The sequence below is a fragment of the Brachyhypopomus gauderio genome, chromosome 2, assembly GCF_052324685.1.
Source record: "Brachyhypopomus gauderio isolate BG-103 chromosome 2, BGAUD_0.2, whole genome shotgun sequence".
NCBI classification, from domain to species: Eukaryota; Metazoa; Chordata; class Actinopteri; order Gymnotiformes; family Hypopomidae; genus Brachyhypopomus; species Brachyhypopomus gauderio.
This window is the reverse complement of record NC_135212.1, coordinates 7,434,174-7,453,408: the sequence shown is the minus strand read 5'-3', so window position 1 is coordinate 7,453,408 and position 19,235 is coordinate 7,434,174. Positions and strand designations below refer to the sequence as shown.

The 19,235-nt window shown below is 49.2% G+C and overlaps 1 protein-coding gene across 1 annotated transcript in view; it reads right to left on the bottom strand.

Annotated features, from left to right (window-relative positions):
• Window positions 1–19,235, bottom strand: part of cdh13 (cadherin 13, H-cadherin (heart)) — a 276,068-nt gene that overhangs the window by 133,183 nt on the left and 123,650 nt on the right. The window contains exons 4-6 of the mRNA XM_076985430.1: window positions 18,230–18,343; window positions 10,184–10,189; window positions 9,572–9,724 (exon numbers count right to left, since the gene is read on the bottom strand). Coding sequence (XP_076841545.1) covers window positions 9,572–9,724; window positions 10,184–10,189; window positions 18,230–18,343 — 273 coding nt within the window. The remainder of the gene's footprint in view (window positions 1–9,571; window positions 9,725–10,183; window positions 10,190–18,229; window positions 18,344–19,235) is intronic.

Below are 19,235 nucleotides of genomic sequence, written 5' to 3'. Positions count from 1 at the left end.
CCTCAAAGCCAGGCAGAAATGAGGTGGACAAGTGCATGTTTATTCTCCACGCCCCGACACACACCTCAGGGCTCAGGGGTGGTGGCTCCGCACCGCTTATCGAACTGTTTTCTGCTAAACCCTCCGTGTGCGCCACAGATTAATCGGAAATCCTGCCGCAAACCGCCCCTGTTTTTACACGCTGGTCTCCAAGCAGCACAAGGAAAGGCAGCCACCGGAAAAGTGGACGACACAACACATTTTACTTTAAAAAATAAAGAAATAACTCGGAGAACATCTGAACGTGTTTATGAAGTTTATGCTTCACATCACAAAGCTCGCGCTCGACTTCTGAATAATACACAAGGAAAAAAGCGGAGGGTTGTACGTCGAGCTTTCTGGCGAGGATCTTAGGTGCTCCTGACATCAAAAATACAGGAGCACACTGAAACATTTACGAGACCCAAGCTGATGGGCCTTTGTGTCCCTAATGCAGAGAGATGACAATGTTTTATTCAAACCATGAGCGAGATATAGCGATATCAATGTGAATGCTACAGTACCAGCTTATTTGTTTATTATTATTTTATTATTTTTTTTACTATTTTCTACATTTTAAAACTTAAAAAAAACAGGAACGGTATCAAACCAACGAAAGAACACAAGTAACTCTCTGAAGCAATTTCATGATGCTTTTCCAGCCGTCTTCAAGACGTTCACGTACGTGCTTATGTTGGAACTAAAGTTCTGAAAGAAAGGAATTTGCTGAGCGCAGCTAAAACCGTGTTAAAACCATGCAAGGCTACTTTACTTTCAGTGGTGGTGGCGGTTTAATTACTAACGTAAACTCATTTTAATACTCTAATGTTTGAACATTTAAAGCAAGCTACCCAGCTAAATAAAATATCTTAACACTAGTTAACATTTATTTAGCTAACCAAGTAACTGAATGTGTTAACTACCATATTTAGACCATTTACATGTAGGTTAGCTATGGTCACTTGATTAACTGGGTTGGTAGTTATGGCATTAAACTGGTTAAACTGGTAACGTATCCAACAAACAAACGTCATACAGCATTAGCTAGTCAGCTGTCGTAGTGCTGAGAATGTGAGACATTTTCGGACGTGGGGAGCGCTGCTCAACACGTTTGTCCTAAGCACTCAGTAAAAATCAGACTACAACGGAGGCGCAAGCGTTTTGCTTGCACTGAATGGGGCGAATTTACAGACCGAAGGGAGGAGAATTCGGGGTCAGGGCACATCACAGTCAGTATGTAAATAATGAGGGATTGTGTTTTCACAAATTCAAAATTTTCAAGAAGCGTTATGGAATGTAAAGTATCTTTCCTGATGCATTTCTGAATGAGTTTGTGTGCCTCTTAAGATGAGTGGCGCTTGCGTGAACAGAGCTGTTTTCCCTCGAGATCCTCTTCGCCTGGTATGTGTGTGTGTGTGTGTGTGCTGAGACCAATCCTCAGAGGAATACCCATGAGACTCTACCCAGACAGAGAACTCTTCAGATGTAGAGAAAAGCTTTCTAAAGATGCTCATCACAGCAGAGGCTTTCTCCTGCTCATAGTCCCCTGCCATGTCTCATCTCCTCCGCCCATCTCCTCCAGACTCCGCCCCTCTCCTCCAGCCTCAGCCCATCTCCTGCAGACTCCGCCCATATCCTCCAACTTCTGCCCATCTCCTCCAGTCTCCGCCCATCTCCTTCAGACTCCGCCCATGTCCTCCAGTCTCCGCCCATCTCCTTCAGACTCCGACCCATCTCCTTCAGACTCCGCCCATAACCTCCAGCCTCCAAAGCAGTTAGACAAAGCTTAGCAGTATTATCAGTACCTCACTACATTAGTGTATATAATATCAGTCCATCATTAAATCAGTATATAAAATATCTGTAACTTACTACATCAGTGTATATGATATCAGTTCCTCACTACATCAGTGTATATAATATCATCACATCACTGTATCAGTATATAAAATATCAGTAATGAAGGAAAATCTCACTCTGGATCTTCTGTGAGGTACAACAAATAGTAACCAAATAAACATTTAATTAAACAGGTATTAAAAGCATAAGTTTCCTTCGAGAATAATGTTAATATACAAAAATCACTCAGAAATAATATTATAATTGCCAGGTTTTACAGAAACCTGTTTGGTCTGAATATCTAAAGCACAGCACCTTTAACTGTAGACCCTGTGGGAGCAAGTAAGGGAGTTTTGTTTATGTCAAAATTGAAACTTGTGTGTTTGCCTGGCTAATGAATAATTCATAATTTAAATTAGAATACAGGCTACAATATGAAGCATGGTTCCAGTATGTCCACACACTTTTTATGAGGAATAGATATTATAGAAGAAGAAAAATTAATATTTGCTATTAAATATAAGATGAATACTGTTAAACTTGATTAAAACTCATCACTTTATCAGATTCCACATTTGGAATATTTCTCACAGACGTATGTCTGTTATCTCCCAGGGCTTGACAAATACAATGTAAACATGCAATAGTCATTATTGCATTAATTAGGGTTCAGTCCCACAGTCACTGTGCTTTATAAACAATACACAGAACATGAAGCTAGACTGACACCCTCAGAATCTTATTAAGAAGGTTCAGATCTTCACGGTTATTGGCCGTTATTGGAGAGTGTGTGCCAGCAGCTGTGGGAGTTCTGGGATGCAGTGGTCTGTCTCTGATGCGGTTTCCCCCACATTCAGTGAAGCTCTTATACTTTTTATACTTGTTGTCATGGAAATAAGATCCATTGTTATTCCCCTGAAACCATAACCTGAATGTAGTCTCTACTAATCCTGTCTCAGTATAATTTAGAACCTGTGCGCATACAGTAGCTGATACTTTAAAGACTTTATTGACTCCATTTTTCATTTTCATTTGTTTGAATATAAACTGTGAAAACTCCACTTCAGTTTCCATTTCCTATTTGAATAATCTTATTTCAGCTTTCAGGCAACACATCCAGCCTGGCTGAATGATTAACACGTTTATTTACCCTGACCTTGAAGAGGAATGAAACGAATGTTATTCTATCACTAATCCTCAGTCATTAGCACCTTCATCCACTACTCAAGTCCTGATCCAACACGCCTGTTCAGAGCTGATCTGAAGCATCACTCACCATATCATACCAAACTAATTACATCCAGTCACATCTACCCGGGCTCTTCTTAGGAAGACTATACATATATTCAGTAGGCGTAGTTATCACTGTCAGAGTAGACATTACTAGGCTACCGTGTACTCGACTGTCCCTTTCTTTGACCTGACCTTTGGAGGTCACGCCAGCATCTTCTTGTACACCAGATGCTGCTTCCTAGCGGACAGACATCGATCGGCAAATTGTAAAGACGAACATATTAAAGGCTGGAATTCTGCCCTCTCTCCTTTGTCCATTAAAGCTCTTTAACGTAATGGGGAGATTGAACATGGTGTTTAACGTTCCCATTAAGTGTTTAATGTTTCATTTTCGTTGCTTTGATTGGTGCTGTGTGGAGAGGTCCGAGGAGAAAAGCCACAGACAGCTGTCATTAAACACCAGCTTATGTATCCCATCAGCCCCTTATTTCCCATCAGCCCCCTATCTCCCAGCAGGCATGGTGCTGCTGGTGCCCTGGCCTGTGCAGTCTGAGCACAGGAAAGCAGCTCGGAGGGGAGGAGCTTGGTCTGGAGGAACTCCTGCAGCAGTAACGTGGCGACGGTAACATGGCGACGGTAACCATGCGTGGGGGGAGTAAACAGCTGTGATTACTGCTAGGCTGGCTACATGAGCTATAATGGATGCTATTACCTGTCATTACCTGCGTGCATGTTTACCTGACTCAGGGCTGGCTTGCCTTCTCTGAGTGCAGAATGATCTTATAAGTGTAAAGAAAGTTTTTTAATGGCTAATTTCAGTCTCCCGCTTTCTCATTTCAACCTACTTACATAGAACAGTGTTGGTAAATAAGATTAGTTGCTGTACTGAGCACACACACACACATACACACACACACACACACACACACACACACACACACACACACACACACACACACACACACACACACACACACACACACACACACACACATCACAGAGAGAATCCACAGAGTGGAATTGATGGAAGACAGACATAGCTGCTGGACATAGCAGTTCCATTACTTCACTACAACACATCAAAACACTCCTTTGACCAGTGGAGCCTGTGAGGCTGGTCTGGGGGCTGCTGTAAGCGTTGGGCTGACTGGGTGGGGTGGGTGAGTGGGGTGGCTGAGTGGGTGGGGTGGGTGAGTGGGTGGAGTGGCTGAGTGGGTGGGGTGGGTGAGTGGGTGGGGTGAGTGGGTGGGGTGAGTGGGTGGGGTGGCTGAGTGGGTGGGGTGGGTGAGTGGGGTGGGGTGGGTGAGTGGGGTGGGTGAGTGGGGTGGGTGAGTGGGTGGGGTGAGTGGGGTGGGTGAGTGGGTGGGGTGGGTGAGTGGGGTGGGTGAGTGGATGGGGTGAGTGGGGTGGGTGTGTGGGTGAGTGGGGTGGGTGATTGGGGTGGGGTGGGTGAGTGGGTGGGGTGAGTGAGTGGGTGGGGTGGGTGAGTGGATGGGGTGAGTGGGGTGGGTGAGTGGGTGAGTGGGGTGGGTGAGTGGGTGGGGTGAGTGGGTGGGGTGGGTGAGTGGGTGGGGTTAGTGGGGTGGGTGAGTGGGTGGGGTAAGTGGGGTGGGGTGAGTGGGTGGGGTGAGTGGGTGGGGTGAGTGGGGTGGGTGAGTGGGGTGGGGTGAGTGGGTGGGGTGAGTGGGGTGGGTGGGTGAGTATGGTGGGTGGGTGAGTGGATGGGGTGAGTGGGGTGGGTGAGTGGATGGGGTGAGTGGGTGGGGTGGGTGAGTATGGTGGGTGGGTGAGTGGGTGGGGTGAGTGAGTGGGTGAGTGGGTGGGTGAGTGGGGTGGGTGAGTGGGTGGGGTGGGTGAGTGGGGTGGGTGAGTAGGGTGGGTGAGTGGGGTGGGGTGGGTGAGTGGGTGGGGTGAGTAGGGTGAGTGGGTGGGGTGGGTGAGTGGGTGGGTGAGTGGGTGGGGTGGGTGAGTATGGTGGGTGGGTGAGTGGGTGGGGTGAGAATCCCCTCCCAGGATGACAGCTGTAGGCCAGAGGAGAAACAGGCCTCCAGTGAGGACTGAAATGGGAGAACAGGCCTGCTTGTCATCAGTGGTCTGTTTGTAGGGCCATGGCAGAAGTGGCGACTGCTACAGCATGACATCAGAACAGCTTAGCACACCACCACCGTCCACTTACCCTTCAGAAAAGGTGTGTGCGTGTGTGTGAGATTTCTATTTATACAAGACAAGAGAGAGAATGTATGAAAGAAAGAAAGAAAGAAAGAAAGAAAGAAAGAAAGAAAGAAAGAAAGAAAGAAAGGAGAAACAGACATATGAGGAACAGAAAGAAAGGAAAATACAGAGAGAGGGAGAGAGGAAAGTACAAAGAAAAAATTACAAAGTGAGACAGAGAGGCCAGACAGACAGACAGGCAGACAGAGAAACCAGACAGACAGACAGGCAGACAGAGAGGCCAGACACAGACAGGCAGACAGAAAGGCCAGACAGACAGACAGGCAGACAGAGAGGCCAGACATATAGAGATGGGCAGTTTGAGCTTGTTAAGTGCTGTAATTTACTCTGGCATAAAGAAGACGTTTCTCCAATAGCCTCTCAGTGCTCAGATAAACACAGCAGCCCATTGAAAATAGAACATGATTCTCTGCAGGTGAACAGTAGTGAGATCAGTGTGATCTTGAGGCACGAGGCCTCGCTGTTGTTGCCAGTTCACCTTTCTTAAAGAAATCTGGAGGTTTGAGCTTGAAACTCCTGCATGTTCCAGTGCTGAGGCCACGCCCACCTCTCTGCCAATGCAGGAACACCTAGCGGCCAATGACGACGCTCTCTGAACCTCCGAGGAATTGCTGTGTGTGTACTTACAGCACAGTCTCACCGCACTGACAGTATCACCTAGCATAGCGTGAAGCTCTTTTCAGCACAAGCTGTAATTGGAGTGTGTGCGTGCTTTGTTGTTGCTCTTTGATGTTCTTGTGCTTCTGATGGTGTTTTAAGGAAGCAGGGTTTTGAGGAGGTGGAGTTTTGAGAAGGTGGAGTTTTGAGGAGGCAGGGCTTTGAGAAGGCGGGGTTTGGGAAATGTGTAGGAAGCATTTGATAGAGGCCGCAGTGGGCTGCTCGGTTTCAACAGCAGTGGCGTTTAGAGCAGGTGTACCCATGACGACTGCAGACGAGTCCGTAATGGAGCCGTCCTGATCCTGGGCAGCTGTGGCTACACCTCGGCTGGGAGCAGCATGCAGGAAGGCACAATTACAACGGCCCCATGAGACAAAACAGCAAAGATGTCCATAACCGTGACTGCATGGTTCCTTAGCCTTCAGTGGAAATGTTAGAGATCTAAGCTACAGGATATGTCCCTGGAAGGTTGTGTGTGTGTGTGTGTGTGTGTGTGTGTGTGTGTGTGTGTGTGTGTGTGTGTGTGTGTGTGTGCACATGTGTGTTTGTGTGTGTGTGTGTGTGTGTGTGTGCTTTGTCCTATCAGAGAAATGAAAGATGCAAAAATAAAGTTATTATAACTTAACAGGTCCAGTTGCCTGCACGGTGTACATAAATGACTGAAAATGATTCAGCTGTTTACAGACTGTTTACTCAATATGGCAAGTTCAAACATGTAAATACATCTGTCAGTGTTCTTCACTACATTACTATCCCTTACACACATTACTCTTAACATTGACAACAGCAACATGTTTGTCCAGATGTCTAGATCTCTGACTTTTTCTCTACCTTACACACAAGGGCCTACAATCAGATATGCAGGGTTATGAACAGTAGAGGGGATGTGAGGACAGTAGAGGGAATCTGAGGACAGTAGATGGGATATGAAGACAGTAGAGGGCATATGAGGACAGTAGAGGGGAAGTAAGGACAATAGAGGGCATATGAGGACAGTAGGGGGGAAGTGAGGACAGTAGAGGGAATCTGAGGACAGTAGAGGGAATCTGAGGACAGTAGAGGGAATCTGAGGACAGTAGAGGGGATATGAGGACAGTAGAGGGGATATGAGGACAGTAGGGCGGAAGTGAGGACAGTAGAGGGGAAGTGAGGACAGTAGAGGGAATCTGAGGACAGTAGAGGGGAAGTGAGGACAGTAGGGGGGAAGTGAGGACAGTAGGGGGGAAGTGAGGACAGTAGGGGGGAAGTGAGGACAGTAGAGGGGAAGTGAGGACAGTAGGGGGGAAGTGAGGACAGTAGAGGGGATATGAGGACAGTAGAGGGGAAGTGAGGACAGTAGAGGGGATATGAGGACAGTAGAGGGGAAGTGAGGACAGTAGAGGGGAAGTGAGGACAGTAGGGGGGAAGTGAGGACAGTAGAGGGGAAGTGAGGACAGTAGGGGGGAAGTGAGGACAGTAGAGGGGAAGTGAGGACAGTAGAGGGGAAGTGAGGACAGTAGGGGGGAAGTGAGGACAGAAGGGGGGAAGTGAGGACAGTAGAGGGGATGTAAGGACAGTAGAGGGGAAGTGAGGACAGAAGGGGGGAAGTGAGGACAGTAGAGGGGATGTAAGGACAGTAGAGGGGATATGAGGACAGAAGAGGGGAAGTGAGGACAGTAGAGGGGATGTAAGGACAGAAGAGGGGAAGTGAGGACAGTAGAGGGGAAGTGAGGACAGAAGAGGGGATGTAAGGACAGTAGAGGGGATATGAGGACAGAAGAGGGGAAGTGAGGACAGAAGAGGGGAAGTGAGGACAGTAGAGGGGAAGTGAGGACAGTAGAGGGGATGTAAGGACAGTAGAGGGGATATGAGGACAGAAGAGGGGAAGTGAGGACAGAAGAGGGGAAGTGAGGACAGTAGAGGGGATGTAAGGACAGAAGAGGGGAAGTGAGGACAGTAGAGGGGAAGTGAGGACAGAAGAGGGGATGTAAGGACAGTAGAGGGGATATGAGGACAGAAGAGGGGAAGTGAGGACAGTAGAGGGGATGTAAGGACAGTAGAGGGGATATGAGGACAGAAGAGGGGAAGTGAGGACAGAAGAGGGGATGTAAGGACAGTAGAGGGGATATGAGGACAGAAGAGGGGAAGTGAGGACAGAAGAGGGGAAGTGAGGACAGTAGAGGGGATGTAAGGACAGTAGAGGGGATATGAGGACAGTAGAGGGGAAGTGAGGACAGTAGGGGGGATGTAAGGACAGTAGAGGGGATATGAGGACAGTAGGGGGGATGTAAGGACAGTAGAGGGGATATGAGGACAGTAGAGGGGATATGAGGACAGTAGAGGGGATATGAGGACAGTGGGGATATGAGGATCCAGAGACCTAATAGGGCCGCTGAGATGGCCCCTGTGCTGTGGGTGGTTACCGTGGTACTGTTCTGCCTGTGCTGTTGGTGGTTACCATGGTACTGTTCTGCCTGTGCTGTTGGTGGTTACCATGGTACTGTTCTGCCTGTGCTGTGGGTGGTTATTGTGGTACTGTGGTGCCCATGCTGTGGATAGTGACTGTGGTTATTGTGGCACTGTGCCACAGACAAATACAAACACACACACACACACACACACACACACACACACACACACACACACACACACACACACACACACACACACACACACACACACACACACAAACACACACTCATCCTCTAAATCGCACAAAGAGAACTACACAGACACAGCCACATTTATACGTGTCTAGGCAAACACAAGCCGTCAGCGTTGAACAGTGTGACAGCAGGACCAGAATGTTCTACGTAGCTTTTGAGATGAAGAAATGTAAAAATGCCTGATGTTCTTTCTCCAGCATTTCTCTGCTTCTTCTGTTCACGCAAAAGATGAGCAGTGGGCCACAGGCCGGAGCGACGGCCCTCAAACACCATCTACAGACACCGGTGGAGTGGATCCAGAGAGTTAAGGGACACAAACTGCTTTATTGATGTTATTTCTTGAAAGGCCCAGGAAAATCAAAATCAAAATTTGTCCTCTGCAGTTCTCTTCAGGGGATGGAAAAGCCACAAGCAAACCTGTCGTTAGCTGCCAAACAGCAGTGCACAGAGAAAGGTAGCGAACAGCTCCATCAGCAGAGTGTCCCAATGAAAACATCCACTCTGTCTATCTGATTATCTGGAGTAGTAGTATCTGGAGTAGTAGTATCTGGAGTAGCCACTGGCCGAGTTTCGCCTTCTAGAGAAAACATGGAGCTTTGCAACACCTGGCGCCCTCCTGATCGCAGCAGCCAATGAGAACTCCTCCTTGGTTTTGTCTGTTTGTTTTTGGCTTTAATGACAATCACAGAAACGTAGATGCACATTTACACAGGCATACATGCACACGCGCGCACACACACGCCACCAGTTATGTACTCATGTTACATCAGTGTTGTTCTGGTTAGACACTGAAGGCCACTTTCCCAAACATGGATGAATCACAGTTGTGGTCTAAATCACCACTGGAAACAGTCTGGGAAACTAGCCCATAGAAGTTCAAAACTACTACTCCCAGAATTCCACAGCTCAAATGCATGCATCCTAGCATGCAGCATGATGACACTCACATGGTAAAAGGCCAAAGCCTCTCGGTTGAGTGCCTGACTCACAGCCACCTCCCCCGTCAGCTTGTTGATACTGAACACGCCCTTTGGGTCCTGGTCCGCCCCTTTACCCGTCAGACGGAAGATATGGTCGCCTTTCAAATCGGACGAAATCACCTGCACAGACACACAAATGTACCCACAGACATACACCACAAACACATATGCACACACACAAACAAAAATTATATTTATGTGTGTACTGTATGTATGTAGACACACACTTTGTGTAACATTATGGTAAACATGAGCAGTTAATTAGCTGTTGGAATAAAATAATAAAATCCCCAGTGTTTACATCAGGGAGAATGTTGATATGATAATGTTGTGGTTTTAATGAAAACAGTTCAACAGCTTCATGTGGTCCAGCTGCTTTGACAGCAGCGGGCGGCGTTGTGTATGCTCAGCAGGTAGACTAGAGCTAGTAGACTAGAGCCGGTAGTCTAGAGCCGGTAGTCTAGAGCCGGTAGACTAGAGCCGGTAGACTAGAGCCGGTAGTCTAGAGCCGGTAGACTAGAGCCGGTAGTCTAGAGCCGGTAGTCTAGAGCTGGTAGATTAGAGGTGAGCAGTACTTACGTGTGACTGGAGGAGTTCAGACAGGTCCGTCAGCGCACAGCCAATGAGGAGGAAAGAGAAGAGGTGAGATCATCAGACACACACATACACACACACACACGCGAGCCGTGTCACGAGCCTCACACTGCTACGCTTGCATTCACTGACCTTCTGCCATTCTGTCTGAATGAGGCCTGATACACTTGGTGCATACAACAGAGCAGACAGAGGGAGATCAGAATAGAGGGAGATCAGCGCACAGGTACATCAGCAGAGAGGGAGACCAGCACAATGGGAGACAAGCATAATGGGAGACAAGCAGAGAGGGAGAGCAGCCCAGTCAGAGACCAGCAGAGAGGGAGACCAGCACAGTGAGAGACCAGCACGGTGGGAGATCAGCAGGGTGGGAGATCAGCAGGGTGGGAGATCAGCACGGTGGGAGATCAGCAGGGTGGGAGACCAGCAGGGTGGGAGATCAGCAGGGTGGGAGATCAGCAGGGTGGGAGATCAGCAGGGCGGGAGATCAGCACGGTGGGAGATCAGCAGGGCGGGAGACCAGCAGGGTGGGAGATCAGCAGGGTGGGAAACCAGCAGGGTGAGAGATCAGCACAGTGGGAGATCAGCAGGGCGGGATATCAGCTCCAGTTTGACTTGCAGTTACAGTTAGTCTTTTTCCGTGTTGTATATTTCTTAATGCATTCTTGTTTTTCTAATTTGAAGACCATCATTGTAAAAAATGGCTACAGTGTCTGGAATGCTATGCTTAGCACACAAACAAACCTATTTGTATCCTATTTGTATTCACACACACACACACACACACACACACACACACACACACACACACACACACACACAGAGTAATGCATGCACGTGTGCATCCTGTTGTTCTTCAGACAAAGGGTTGAATGTGCATGGGTGGATGCCCTATGCAGCACGTTCTGTGTGCTCCCGTCAGGAGCTTCCATTAGTCATTTAACCATCACCACACAGAGAGGAGCACCCAGGCCACTCCAGAGGATTTTCTGTTTGACTTTTTCATAATTAATTGTAGGCTCTGTTACCTTGGGATACATCATTATCCCAGGAAGCCCTTGATAAGCAATTTCAGTGAGAGGCTTGTGTTCACTCAAAGGAGCAGAGACCAGCAAGTCCACAACACATCAGACAGATGGGGGTAAGTACCCTCGGAGAGACAGGGATGGGTGCCATCACTGAGATGGGGGAGAACCATCGTGCAATTCACCCCCAAAGCTGTGTAGTAAGTACTGACTGAGCCCTTTGAGCCATAGGCCATGACTGGATGTAGTAGAGTTAAGTGACCCCAATAGGAATAAGTCCTCCGCACACACACATGCACGCACACACACACACACGCACACACACACACACACACACACACACACACACACACACACACACACACACACACACACACACACACACACACACTAGTGATGAATAGGGGGCTGTGGCCCAGAGCGGTGGGCAGCCCTAGTCCGGCGCCCGGGAAGCATTTGGGTGTTAAGTGCCTTTCTCAAGGAAACTTCAGTCATGGCTTACGGCCTGGGAATCGAACCCACAACCCTCCGGTCACAAGACCAGCAGACCATGACTGCTGTTACAGAGCACTGAACTCCCCAGCATTACTCTGATGAAGTAAACACTCCTGACACTTTTGTGAGTAGCTCCTACCACACACACACACACACACACACACATACAAACACACACACACACACACACACACACACTGAGGCGGCCTGCTGAGTGTTTGTTTCCTTTTGAAACACAAGATGTGTCACTTTAATCTACTTAAGATGTCAGCATTCAAACCACTAGGCGATGGGGCTTAAATGTCTTTCACCAGAGTCTCTTAGTGTGCAAATGTATCTCTGGCAAGACATCATCTAAGATAAGAGTCAGTGTGTTCTGTGGGCTCAGAAGCTGCTCTAAAGTGGACTTATCTCAGGAAGGCAGGAATGACAACGTGCTGCAATGAGCAGAGAATGACTGGTAGACAGAAAGCTTCGTGTCCTTTGAACGTGGAGACATGAGAAGCTCTTTATGTCATCTGTGTCGACTTAAGATTTCCAGTCATGTGTTCATTGCAAACAAGGTGTAAACTTTGCTATTGATATGTATGAAATAAAATCTTCACATAATTAAAGTAATGTAATTAACATAATTATGTGGCTCAAGGACAGCTTGTTCCAAGGGCTCTTATTACAGCCCCTTATATGTGTGTACATAAATGTGTGTAAGTGTGTGTGCTCGTGTGTATGTGTGTGCGTGTGTATGTGTGTGCGTACTAGTGTCCTGCAGTCTCAGAGATGGCGGTCAGTCCTGCGTCCGGCACAGCGCCCTCTACTGGTGCCACTGATCCTGCTCAAGCCTGGTTCTTTTGCCCTGCACCTTCTCCACAGTAAATTATCGATCCGCCCAGAACAGAACCTCTCAGAGTAGAGAGTTTATTAAAGATGTGACGAGGTTCTGCACAAGATGGGGAGGGTGGAGGGCAGGAAAGAGCAGAGCAGAGAGGGAGGAGAGGAGTGGGAGGGGAGGGGAGGGAGGAGGGGAGGGGAGGGGTGGGAGGGGAGGGGAGGGGAGGGAGGAGAGGAGGGGTGGGAGGGGAGGGGAGGGGAGGGAGGAGAGGAGGGGTGGGAGGGAGGAGGGGAGGGGAGGGGTGGGAGGGGAGGGGAGGGGAGGGGAGGGAGGAGAGGAGGGGTGGGAGGGGAGGGGTGGGAGGGGAGGGGAGGGGAGGGAGGAGGGGAGGGAGGAGGGGAGGGGAGGGGTGGGAGGGGAGGGGTGGGAGGAGAGGAGGGGTGGGAGGGGAGGGGTGGGAGGGGAGGGGAGGGAGGAGGGGAGGGAGGAGGGGGAGGGGAGGGGAGGGAGGAGGGGTGGGAGGGAGGAGGGGAGGGGTGGGAGGGGAGGGGAGGGGAGGAGGAGAGGAGGGGTGGGAGGGGAGGGAGGAGGGGAGGGAGGAGGGGAGGGGAGGGGTGGGAGGGGAGGGGTGGGAGGGGAGGGGAGGAGAGGAGGGGGGGAGGGGAGGGGAGGGGTGATAGGGGAGGAGGGGAGGGAGGAGGGGAGGGGTGGGAGGGGAGGATAGGAGTGGGAGGAGGGGGGAGGGGAGGAGAGGAGGGGGAGGAGGGGGAGGGGAGGAGAGGAGGGGGAGGAGGGGGGAGGGGAGGGGTGATAGGGGAGGAGGGGAGGGAGGAGGGGAGGGAGGAGGGGAGGATAGGAGTGGGAGGAGGGGGGAGGGGAGGAGAGGAGGGGGAGGAGGGGGAGGGGAGGAGAGGAGGGGGAGGAGGGGGGAGGGGAGGGGTGATAGGGGAGGAGGGGAGGGAGGAGGGGAGGGGGTGGGAGGGAGGAGAGGGGTGGGAGGAGGGGGGAGGGGAGGAGAGGAGGGGGAGGAGGGGGGAGGGGAGGGGTGGGAGGGGAGGGAGGAGAACAGAGAAGAAGAGGAGGAGTGCAGAGTGATCAGGGCTACATGGAGATGTGAGGCTGCAGTGGTTGTGATTGGTGTTATTTGTTTTGTGCTGACCCTGTGTTTACAGCACACACACACACACACACACACACACACACACACACACACACACACACACACACACACACACACACACACACACACAATTACTAGTCTGAACGAACACACACATGCACATATATACACACCCACACACCCACCCACACACACAACCACACACACACACACCCTTCTGCTTACTCCTCAGTCATTAGAGGCGTGGGGAGAGAGGCTCCCTGGGAGAGGCTCACCTACATCCATCAATCCTCGTTAGGAGCAGAGAGAACATCAAAGAGAAGGGGAGTGGGGGGAGGGGGGGGAGGGGGGGGGGGGCTGCAGGCGTTCGCTGAACACACGATGCCACATGCCCAAGTTTACGGTGCATGATACAGCGCAGCACACAGGGCACTGATGAAGGGTTACTTCACATCTGCTAATGAGCCAGTAATAAGAGAGATTCTGGGCTATATTTGAATACAACCAACTATTACAAAGGGCGGCACCCAAGGCTCGGGTGACATTTATTCTCTACAGTGTTTTGGGAAAAAAAGAAAAATCCCAAACCCCATTTATTAGGTTGTTTTTATGCTTTATGGAAAAAAAACAATATGGGTGATGTTTAATATGCGTCAGTGAAATTATGAATTCCTATAAGAACTTCATATGATTTCTGAATATATAGAATTCTGCCATACTCCCACCACACTACCACACCTGCCATACTCCCACCACATCTGCCGTACTCCCACCACACTACCACACCTGCCATACTCACACCACACTACCACACCTGCCATACTCCCACCACACCTGCCGTACTCACACCATACTACCACACCTGCCATACTCCCACCACACCTGCCATACTCCCACCACACCTGACGTACTCCCACCACACCTGCCATACTCACACCACACTACCACACCTGCCATAATCCCACCACACCTGCCGTACTCACACCACACTAACACACCTGCCATACTCACACCACACCTGCCATACTCACACCACACTACCACACCTGCCATACTCCCACCACACCTGCCATACTCACACCACAACATTATTACTGCCAATATACCATTTGTTGCCTGTATCTCTTATGTGCTGTACCTCTTATGTTGCCTGTATCTCTTATGTGCTTTATCAGAAGTACATATAAACCACACACATACCCATACATGCACACACACATGGACACAAACGTGTGTGCACACTGTTGTGTTTCACATATTTAGTGAGAAGGTCAGAGCTGAAATTCAAATGGTCGTCACTAGCACTGGCTGGTCCTTCCTGATTGGCCATAGGCAGGGTATATGGTAATTAGTGCAACAGAAGGGAAAGAGCAGCCTAGCCTCTGGTGGCTGATGGCACTGACACACACACACACACACACACACACACACACACACACAGACACACACACACACACACACACACACACACACACTCGCACTTGCATTCGCACTCGCACTCGCACGCATACACACACACACTCGCACTTGCATTCGCACTCACACGCATACACACACACACACACACACACACACACACACACACACACACACACACACACACACACACAAGCACACATGTTAGTACATATGTCTACATTAAAGCACGAATATATATACACTAAAGCATATGTGCACAATCATGCATGTAAACACACAAACATGTATACACACACAAACACAATCATGCATGTAAACACACACGCACGCACACACACACACACACACACACACACACACACACACACACACACACACACACACACACACACCACTCAACTACTCAGTAAAACAATGGGGCAATTAACCTGATTGGTTAACCCATTTGGAAATCAGTTTAATGTGTTAAAAGGGAACTGGGATGATTAATAATCGGACAGTGATTGTGAAGATAATCATACAAAGTAACTCTCTATAAAACATTAGATTAGGCAAGGAAGACAGAAGAGGAGGCGGGGCTTAGAGGGGAGGCGGGGCTGTGAGGGGAGGCAGGGTGCTGTGTGCTCCGCAGGCCCCGCCCAGCAGGCTGGGAGTTCAGTTTGCAAACATCTCCTTGAGGTCACCTTATGTAAATGTGTATGTCGAAAACACAAAATGAAAAGTCTGAGAATGTGAGTTTAAGAGAACAGCAGAAAGGAGAAAAAACAAAGCTAATCTGCAAGAGACTGAAACATTTAACCACAGATGAGGCTTACAGGACAACACAAGAGACTGAGACATTTAAACAGAGACGAGGCATCCAGGACAACACAGAGAAAAAGCCCCGGGGGCCAGAAAGTCCCTCCATCTGCACCGGCGCCTCACACCAGACTGGCACGGCCTGACATGCAATCCCACAATCTCATGCATGAGTCATATAAGGGTAAGCGTGAAACTGGGGCGAATCCCTCTTTTGTTCTCTGTAAATGTCCCGCTTGGATGTCACATCAGCATGACCCAGTGGGCAGCGTCGCCATGGCAAATGGCGGAAAAACACAATTCACGGCACACTTCCCGTGGCAGAGCCGTGGCAGGAAGGGCTCCCCCTGCAGCCTGTCAAGCGCAATTAACATGATCAATTAGTCTAAACGAACAGGCCCCCAGGCAGACATATGGAGTGATCCACTTACGGCAAGGCTCAGGAAGAACACACACACCGACACACGCGCGGGGCCTGGCAGTGGGGGAACAGAAAGATCGTCCACTTTGAAGTGCTCCACTGGATACTCCCTGATGAACAGGCCAGTGGGTCAAGGAGAATAAACAGAGAAAGAGAGGGAGAGGGAGAGGGAGAGGGAGAGAGAGAGGGAGAGAGGAGAGGGAGAGGGAGAGAGAGAGGGAGAGGGAGAGAAAGAGAGAGATGCACAGAACAGGGAGCGGGGGACAATCCACAAGATCTCGCTGACTAATACAAAGAGAAAGCTGGCAGAGTGACGAGCCAGAAAGGAGGACAGGGCCGTAATAGTGGTGAGGTGAACTTCACTACAATACGGAGTTGACTCTGAACTGGGGGAAAATGTGATGATTCTCTAGGCAGCTGCAGGTGAGTCAGGAATGAATCCCAACCCATGACCCTCTGGGTAGAGCAAACCAGCAAATAACTTTGCAATTTCATATGAAATATCTGCCTCCATTTCCCGTCCACAAGGAAGACAAAAGCGAAACTCGTGAAACATGGAAGGGGACCAGCAGCAATCACAGAGCAAACCAGGCAGATTCATCTGTGCAGAAAATCCGTTGGACCTCATGTGTGATATCGGCTAAAATAGAGCTGCATTAGCCCGACGCCTCTTACAGGGTCACACAGTTCTGCACTACCTGACCAAACAGGGTGGATGTGCACACACCGTACCTTCTCCACAATCTCCACGACTCTGGCCCTAGTGATGGTGTTAGAACAGGAGTCAGAACAGCCTCCTCTCTGACCCAGAACCTCCTCCTAGAAGACCTTGCTCCCTCCCTAACTCACACACACACACCTGTGGGCATGTGCTTATGGGTGTGTGTGTGTGTTAATGACAAAAGATACACACGTACTGTATGTTCACAAGCACAGGCACAAACATCCACACACGTGCATGCAGGCACACGTGCTGGCACATGCATACAGACACACGTGTATGTCCACAGACACACGCTCACACACACACACACACACACACACACACACACACACACACACACACACACACACACACACACACCGATATTACGCACAGGGACCCAGAAAACCTTTAGGGCCTTGAACAAGGCAGTGGTCTTTCATAAAAATGATGCTCACTCGGAATGTCTCATTAAAGACTAAAGACCTGGAGCAGAATGTCTAAAGCGATAAATGAGTGCAGTGTGGGTCTGGTGTTCTGGGCAGCATTAGTTCTGAGCCTGGCACACTGGTTCCCATCTCACCGTCCTCTCTCCTTCCCTCTAATAGCCATGACACTGCCTAGCACACACACACACGACGCGCGCACGCGACGCACGCACGCACACACACACAGAGCAGGATTTGAAGGGAGGGACATTCATTGAGGAGATGTAAGGAGAGATAAAAAGATGGTATGACACCTCTAGGGGGCAGCACATCTGGCCTCACTGTGTGCACCTTCTTGATGTGTATTGTTTTATATATATAGTATCTATATTTTTTCGTAAAGCTTTCTGTAAAACTCAAGCCATATAATGGTTTATTTGTTTCGGTTAGGCTGTAAAATGTTTGTGTCTCTGCTTAGGTTCAGAATTTATAGTTAGGTACAAAAAGTGTTACTCTCAGGATCTTCAGACCAGCCATTTACACAGCACATAAGAATACGCACCAGCCAGGGGGGGAGCAATCTGTCCATGAAGCCATGACCTCTCAAATGGTGCTTGTCTAATTGATTTGAAAATTAATACAAGTTTACAACATCTGAACATGACTGGATTCAGACACTTTAAAATGTCTACAAGCACCTACACAAAATGTGGAACAATGAACCAGTGGCATAGCTGGGCTGTGCGGGATGTGTGCGGGACCGGGCCGTGCAGGACGTGTGTGGCTGCCTCACCTTTCCGATGGACCGAGGAAATGGGCCGCGCTGATTCTCGGGCACAAACATGGGCGGTACCAACAGAGACCTCTTCAACCTATACGCCATGATCCCCCCGAGAGACAGGGCATCCTACACGAGAGAGAGAGAGAGAGAGGGAGAACGAGACAGGAAGAGAGAGGAGACCACCAGACTAATTTAAATATTACCATTGTAATAAGTAAATAAAATACAAAGTAGCATTAATTTATCTGACACACCAATTGCCTTTAAACCCAAGATTGTAAGATTGCCTAGACAATTCCTCAAAAGATTAATTCATTTATTCATGGTAATTTCTATAATTCCCAGTACAATCAAAGATAACAATTAATGCTTAATATGATATCCAAAGGAAACTAAACATATAGTAATTTGCAGCTCATTAGCACATCTAGGCTGAGATATCTTGTCCATTGACAGGAGATCCATGAAGGGTTACAACCACACACTTTAATCTCATTAAGAGCTCCTTTACACTACAACTATTCAATTAGTCTCCATAAGTCCTGTCTTTATGAAGCCAAGCAGGATCCCATCACTTCTCCGACAGGAGGCCGTGTGGCCTTTTCTCTCCTTTAGTTCTTCAATCAATGACCTTGTCTAGGTCATTAACAGCATCTATTAAAGGTGTCTGGCCAGCCTCAGTGGCCATGGCCCTCATTCGCCCCCAGTCGGGTGACCACGCCTCTCGTCCACCATCAGCCTCGGTGGCCACGCCCCTCCTCTGCCACCAGCCACCCCTGTATGAGTCCAGCAGTGATTAAACACCAAGGTGCTTCCTGCAGGGTCCATCGTCCCACGCCTCACGAGCTGGACGGTCGGATCAGCGTGCAGGAGGTGTGGGTCAACACAGCAGATAAATCAGGAAAACGGAGGGGGGTGTGTGACAGGAAGAGAGAAGTGTTGTACCACGCTCTCAAATGCTGGACTTCATACACCACCATGTGCTCTCCCTAGACCTTAAGGCGCAAGTAAAGCCCGG